Here is a 7,033-nt window from a genome sequence, read left to right as displayed (position 1 = left end):
GGCTCCATTCCCAGGGCCTGTGGTTTGTCTCCCCAGGCCCTCCAGGTCCCATGGGCTTGTGGTCTGCCCCCTGCCCCCACGGCCAAGGCCAAGGAGGCAGCCCACAGGGACCTGGAATGGGGGAGGCCCTGGCCCCCGCCCCCTGTGGAGAGGATGGGGAGGGTGGAGCTGTGGGAGTTTCACTGGTTTAAAAATACACAGAGGAAGCGAGCGGCGAGAGGGTGCAAGAAAGGGGAAGGGGAGGTGAGGGAGAAACCTCAACGTTGATGTCCATTGTTGACAGCCGCCACTTGCCCGCCGGCCAGGGGCTTTACACGACTTGCCAAGATGACGGAGGGGCCCAAGAAAGCCAGCAGAAAGTTCAGTGAGTGCACGGTGCCCTTGGCACTGTCCTTCATCTCTCCGTCTGTCCGTCCATCTCGGTCTCTCTCTGCATTGCTTCTTTCTCACTCTCTGGTTTCTGTTTCTCTTTCTGTCCATCTCTGTCCCTCTCCAGAGTTCCCTTGTCGCCTTCCCTCTGTCCCTCTGCACCGGTACCTCTCTCTGTCTCCAGCTGGTTTGGTTCTCCATCTCTGCTTCTTGTCTCTGTCTCTGCCAGTCTCTGTGTCTCTGCCTCTCCATTTATGGGTGTGTCCATCTCTGGTTTTCTTGGACCTCACGGGCCGGGCAAGGGAAGCCCTCCACGAGTTCCATGCTCTGCCTCTGGAACTGGTTCACACGGGGGCTCAGCCGGAGTTACTGGGGCTGGAGTGGGTATGGGTGTGCCATGGGAAGCTGTCCCATGCCCCCACCAGCAGTGACGCTGGGACCCAGGGCGGCTCGATGAGGGGTCACACTGACCAAGGCTCTGTTTCCCCAAGTCGGTGTCCCCTCCGGGTCTCAGCAAACTTCTGCTTCCCCCGGGTCCTTCAACTTGACAGTTGACAGCACGGGGTGGTCGGTGGGGGTGTGCAGGCCAGGATTAAGATGATTCCACAGATGAAAATACTGGGCCCCAGAGACTCGTGAGATCATATGGGGCTTCGGAGCAGGGCTCAATCCCCGGTTCCTGGACTCGCCTCGGTTTCCCTCTCTGTCCCACTACTGTTTCCTCCAGATCCCCCAGTGCCCAGGAGACAGCAGTTTTTGGCCCTCCTCCTGGCAATTGGCACACTTCTGCCCCATGGTATAACTTTCTTAGAGCAGAGCCTCAGAATTTTCTGACAGTGTTTGTCAGGAGGCAGAGGCTAAGACCAAAGTCGAGGGTGGGCAGGGCTGGGAGGAAAGCCCCAGAACGCTGACCCCAGCAGTCCAGAGCCCTCAGCCCCTCACCCAGGCTCAGCCTTGCTGTGTGACCCTGGGCAAGTCCCTCCCCTCTCTGGGCCTCAGTTTCTTTTCTCATCAATGGGAGCATCTCACCTATACTCCAACTTCGTGGTGAGGACCTGAGGAGGCAGACGGTACCCTAGGAAGTGGAAAATGCCAGGTTTGCCCTTTTCACTCATCTGGAGGCCAGAGGGTTGTCAGAGGGTTAGAGGCTTAGAGGAGGGGCAGCCCCACAGCTGGAGGCAAGGAGGAGGGAACTCACACCCACCCCTGCGGAAATGAGGAGATGGTATCACCCAAACCCTGCCGCTGAGTCTGAGTCCGAACTGTGGGCTCGGCTGACAGGAAGGACGGAACCTCAGAGAGTGGGCCCCCCAGGCTCCCAACAACACCCTTTTCATCTCATCCCCAATCCCAGGTGCTCACACAGCCCCTCCTTGCTCCCTCCACCCCACGATCACACAAACTTGCTTCACCTGCCCACAAGGCCATCTCCGGCAGTTCTTTCCGCGGCTCTGACCTCCACTTCATTATCTGCAGAAAAGGGAAATTAAGCTTGTGTCATTGAGTTATGCTGGGAACTCAGTGATGTAATGCATGAAGCATATCTGACCAATACAGAGGCATTGTCATTATCTTCATAACTTCTCCAGGAGATTCTGGGTGCCAGGCACCATATTCAGTCTGTTATTTACATTTTCCTTCAGTTCTGCTGTCCGCAGGAGGTGGGCACAACAATCTCTATTTCGCTAATGTGGAGAATGGAGCTCAGAAAGGTCAAGTGACTTGCCTAAGGTCACACAGCTAGGATGTGGAAGAGCAGGGATGGAAGCTCAGAGCTATGTGACTCTAGAGCTGCCACCTTGTTACACCCTAACATGGGGAGTGTCAGTGAAACTCTGATCCTCCCTGAACCCCCAGTAAGAAGAAATACATGTATTTTTTATTGTTATTATTATTGCTGCTGGCATTAACTCATTTCTTCCCCTTCTCCCCCACCCCCTGCCTTCCTCTGCCAGAGTTCTTCAAGTTCAAGGGCCTTGGGAGTCTCTCCAACCTCCCTCGGTCCTTCACTCTGAAACGGTCCTCAACCTCTATCAGCATCCAGTCCCACCTGGAGTGTGACACCTTTGAGGCTACGCAGGATGACATGGTGACTGTCCCCAAAAGCCCCCCAGCCTATGCCCGCTCCAGTGACATGTACAGCCACATGGGCACCATGCCTCGCCCCAGCACCAAGAAAGCTCGGGATCAACAGGCTACCCAGAAGGCCAAGGAGGTGGGCCCTGAACCCCACTTGGTGTCCCAAGATCTGCTCAACCCTCCAGGCTTGGAGGCAGCCAAGGAGGTGGTGGTGGGGACCAGTGCCCCCCTGGAGGACACCCCAGCAGTGGCACCCAACCCTTCAGCAATGGGTCCCACGAGAGAGCCTCAGGATCCCAGGGCAGACAGAAAAGAAGAAAGTGCTCCTAGGAATGTGCCTCTGGAAAGGTAGGTGCCCACAGTGGGGTGGGGGCGAGAGTGGGAGCTGCGGCAAGGGTGTCTCCAGCCTCCTGCCAATAGAGCCCGGAGAGGAGCACCCCCCCAAAACACACTTCTAGGGGGAATAAACCCTCTGCACATTAATTAAGTGCTTACTACAGCCCAGGCACTGCACTTAGTTTTTCACTTGCAATTAATTCTCAACAAAACAAAACAAAAACAATGGGCAAGGAGATTCTGTCATTTCCATATGAGAGATGAGGAAATGAAGATTCAGAGAGGGAAAGTCATCTGCCCCAGGCAGGCTGCACATCTGTCAAATGACAAGGTTAAGATTTGAACTTGCCTTAGGCAGCCTCCAGGATGGGCCTTCAGAAGCTGGTTGAGCCCCAAGCCCAGTCACTGGATCCCTACCCCAGACTCCTACACCCAAATCACCTCTAGTTCTGCTGGACAACCCTGCTCTCCCTGGGCGCCACTTAACTTGGTTGTAGAGTGAGTTGAGTTCATGCAAAAATACACATAGTGATGATATGACCCTTGCCCCATTCTCCTGGGTGTCAAAACATACGTTACAGAAAGCTCTGTAAAAGCATGTATCATTATATCATTAGACCCATCTTACAGATGGGGAGACTGAGACTCAGCCAAGGTGGGAGAGCTGATTTGAGCAGAAACTGCCTGCCTCCGGCGGCTGCCCACTCATCTCTTTCATTGTACTCACCATCTTCTAAGCCCTACAGCTGTGTAGTCATGCCCTTGGGGGACCCCTCAATCTCAACTGCAGGAGTCTCCAGCTTTTCAACCCTCAGACCTGTGTCTAAACCACACTGGTCAGATGTACTTAATGAAATAAATTAAAAAACCCAGCTGAGCAAAAGTACCTCTAGGGCTGGTTCTGAGACCTCTCTTGAATGGCTTTGCCCTGAGACACCGAGCACAGTTTCTGTGTGCTGGTAATTAAATCTAGACCTCTCTTCAGTGGGGAGAGAGACTGCAAAGCTTCAGAATGAATCTAGTCCAGACTCTGCCTCTTACTGGCTGCATGACCTTGGATAAGTCTGTTTCCTTTTCTGAGCCTCAGTTTCCTCATCTGATAAATGGCATAATGATAGCACCTACCTTGTAGGGCATGATGAGAATCAAGAGTCACATACAGGACTTTAAAAATCTTAGCACAGTGCCTGGCACACCACTAACGGTAAATGTTTTTCCATCATCTCTGGCTGTTCCAGGCTGCCGCCTTCTGCCATCCTATCCTTAGTTCAGCCTCATTTGGGCGTGGAAGAGCAAGGATTGTATGCAGGAGAGAGGGCCTGACAGGTTCTGGGGCGTTCTGAGGCAGCCTAGGGTCTGAGATGTGCTCCGTGAGTTACCAGGAAAGGGGCGGGTGGAGGGGCGTGTCTGGGGGCGTGGCCTTTCGGGCTGCCTGGGGGACGGCTGAGAGAAGGTGGCGTTGGAACGGGGCGGGCCAAGCCAGAGGGAGGGGTGTGCTCTGGGGGCGTGGCCTTCCCGGCCTCTGACACTAACAGATGGAGGCAGTGGGCGGAGCGAGACAGGAGGCGGAAGGGCGTTCCCGAGGCGGGGCGTGTCTTTCCTAGCGGGAGGTGCAGGCTGTGGAGCGGGCCCCGGCAGAGCGCGAGGGGCGTGCCAGGGGCGTGGTCTACAGGTCAGGCTCCGCCCCCGGAGTACGGCTCTGAGCTCCAGAGTTCCGTGGCTGAGAAAGGCGGGAGTCCTCGGGCTGAGGAGGTACCTAGGCTGTAGGCGGTGACTGCGGGGAACCATGACTGCGGTGGGACGAAGATGCCCGTCACTGGGACCCAGAGGGTGAGTGACCGAGCTGGGCCTGAGGAGGGCGTGCCGGGATGGCAATGGTTTGAGGGGAAATCAGTGGCCCCGGGGCAACCAACAAACCAGGATGCCCGTTAGCATCGTTAGCATCGGGGACTTTTAAACATTCTTTTGGTGTAATTCTGTTCCTGCCTTGTCCTCGCACAGGCATTTACTCCTCATCCCGGAAGAGGGGCACTATTATCATCCCCATTTTACAGATGAGTAAAGGGAGATTTATTTGCCCGGTTCTCCACAGTAGCGAAGATTAGACCCAGGGTTTAACTCCACCTTCCTGGCTCGTGCCCTTAAAGGCTGGGCAGCCTGTTCCCTTCCAATAGGGCCAGGGCCTCTGGGAAGGATGGTCATGAGAAACCTTGAGAATGCCAGGTCTAGGACCCAGACTTCCCCCTCTGTGTGCAGGGGCCCTGATGGTCCTGGCCGTGCCTCTGGCATCAGGCCTGGCCTAGAGCTGGCAGAGGAAATAGAGAGACTGACCTCCACCCTCCACCCGCAATCATCCGGAGTGTCCAAAGGCCTGAGGTGGGGTCAGGTTAGCAGATCAGATTGAGCCCCCTCCTGGTGTCCTGAGACCCAGTGTCCCACTTGCCCCCTAGGCCAAGCAGGAGGCTAGGAATTAAACGATTCTTCCAGGAGACCCTGAAACCCAGCCCTGTGTCCCTGAGTCAGGAGAGCTGCTTTGCCTGTGTGATCTCAGCTTTGCCCTGCCCTACCCTGGGCCTTAATCTCCCCAGCAGCCCAGATGGGGATGAGATGGTCTCTGAGGGCACACCCAGCCTGCAGAGGAGGGCGTTTGAGAATTGCCACTGAGCAGGACTGGGGCCCCATTCCCGAGTGTCCCAAGGGGGTCATCTCAGTGGCTTCTCGGGGAGTGGTCTAAGCTGGGGTAGGTGGTGTCCCTCCCATACCCCCTGGGAGGCAGGGAGCACCTGGAGCAGAAGGAAGGAAGGGGAAGAGGTGAAGCTGCAGGAGTTTCCTGGTGCCCTGTTCCCTGATGAGATCATGGGGGATGAGGAGGAAGGAGGGAGGAGGGGCCGGTAGCGCGGGGTGAAGGGCCTTCAGCGCCCAGCAAGGACAGCACCAGCCTAACCTCACCCTACCGCTAGCACCCCAGCTTTCTGCAGGGAAACAGCAGGTCCAGAGAGCCCTGACAGCCCCCCTCTTCATTCCATGTAAGGAAGTGGAAGGGGAGGCCCAGTGAAGGAAAGGAGGCCCCAACCCCTTCCACCCACACCCATGTCCGCACACAGGAACTTTTAGGCCAGGCTCCTACAAGAGGTGGTCAAGATCTGGCTCATAACTGGCCAGCCCCTGCCTGAAGCACCCAACGGGCGCCATCTACCACACATTTGCCAATGAAAAGACCAAGATTTCATTCATTTACCAATGCAAAGACCAAGAGACGGGGAAGGGCTTTTCCTGGGGTCACAGAGAGATTAAGTGTCAGAGCTGAGATTTGATCCCAAGTCACTAGACCACATTTTACCTCCCGCAAATAAAAATCTCAAAGCCATTTCTACTGTTATTTAAATGACTTCCCATAAGCCCCTGGAAGAGAGATAATGGGGGCCCATTTTACAGATGAAGACCCTGAGGTTTTGTGAGGTTAATAACTTGCTCCAGATGGCACATTTAGTTGAGTTGGAATGTCACTCATTTTAATGTTTACTGTGATGTAACTATGTCCTAGATACTCTTCCAAGTTTTGGGGACACAGCAGTGAGCACAGCAGACAAAACCCTGCTGTCATGGAGCCCCCGTTCCAGTGCAGGGGGAAGACATGATGAGACAAGTTATATGGTCAAGCAGAAGAGAAAAGTGCTGGGTGGAATACTGAAACCAACTAGGGAAATGGTCTTGGCAGACAGGGGTATGTCTGGTGGTAGCAGTATAGGAAGGTGAGCCAAGAAAAAGGTCCCCTTGAGGTGATGTTTGAACAAAGGGATGCGGGAACAAACCCTCTCGAAATCTGGGGAAGAGTGTACCAGGCCAAGAGTAGAGCAGGTACAAAGGTCCTGAGGTCGGAAGGTCCTTGGCATGTTTGAGGAACAGCTGGGACCCACAGTGGGTAGAGGAGATGAAGATGGGGGGCTGGGGAGTGGGGTGGCGGGAGGCAAGGCCAGAGAGGAAATGAGTTCAGATAACGGAAGGCCCTGCAAGGATTGGGCTTTGACTCAGCGAGATACAGCCATTGCTGGCCTTGAGCAGAGGAGGGCCTCACTCTGACTTATGTTTTACGAGGACCTCCCCTTTGAGGAGGGTTCACAGAGACCCAGACCCCTCCACCCTCCCACAGAAGGAGATTCGGGGAAGGTGCCACCCCACAGGGCAGCGGGTCACACTGCATTGCGGGTGCCCCAGCCCTGGTGCCAGGCACTGAGAACAAGCCAAGAAC

At 55.3% G+C, this 7,033-nt stretch overlaps 1 protein-coding gene and 1 long non-coding RNA gene across 2 annotated transcripts in view; one reads left to right on the top strand and one right to left on the bottom strand.

Moving 5' to 3' along the window:
• The window catches only part of LOC144234909 (uncharacterized), a 9,748-nt gene extending 5,636 nt beyond the window's left edge, over positions 1-4,112 (bottom strand). Inside the window, exons 1-2 of the long non-coding RNA XR_013336112.1 lie at positions 3,910-4,112; positions 1,782-1,839 (exon numbers count right to left, since the gene is read on the bottom strand). This is a non-coding gene — a long non-coding RNA (uncharacterized LOC144234909). The remainder of the gene's footprint in view (positions 1-1,781; positions 1,840-3,909) is intronic.
• The window catches only part of SH2D3C (SH2 domain containing 3C), a 29,001-nt gene continuing 22,180 nt past the window's right edge, over positions 213-7,033 (top strand). Inside the window, exons 1-2 of the mRNA XM_077768273.1 lie at positions 213-364; positions 2,325-2,796. Of these exons, the coding sequence (XP_077624399.1) occupies positions 328-364; positions 2,325-2,796 (509 nt within the window). The 5' untranslated portion in view covers positions 213-327. The remainder of the gene's footprint in view (positions 365-2,324; positions 2,797-7,033) is intronic.

The sequence above is a fragment of the Crocuta crocuta genome, unplaced genomic scaffold (assembly GCF_008692635.1).
Source record: "Crocuta crocuta isolate KB4526 unplaced genomic scaffold, BGI_CrCroc_1.0 scaffold35, whole genome shotgun sequence".
NCBI classification, from domain to species: domain Eukaryota; kingdom Metazoa; phylum Chordata; class Mammalia; order Carnivora; family Hyaenidae; genus Crocuta; species Crocuta crocuta.
Note: the sequence above shows the minus strand (reverse complement) of the source record. Positions and strands in the feature narration are given on the sequence as shown.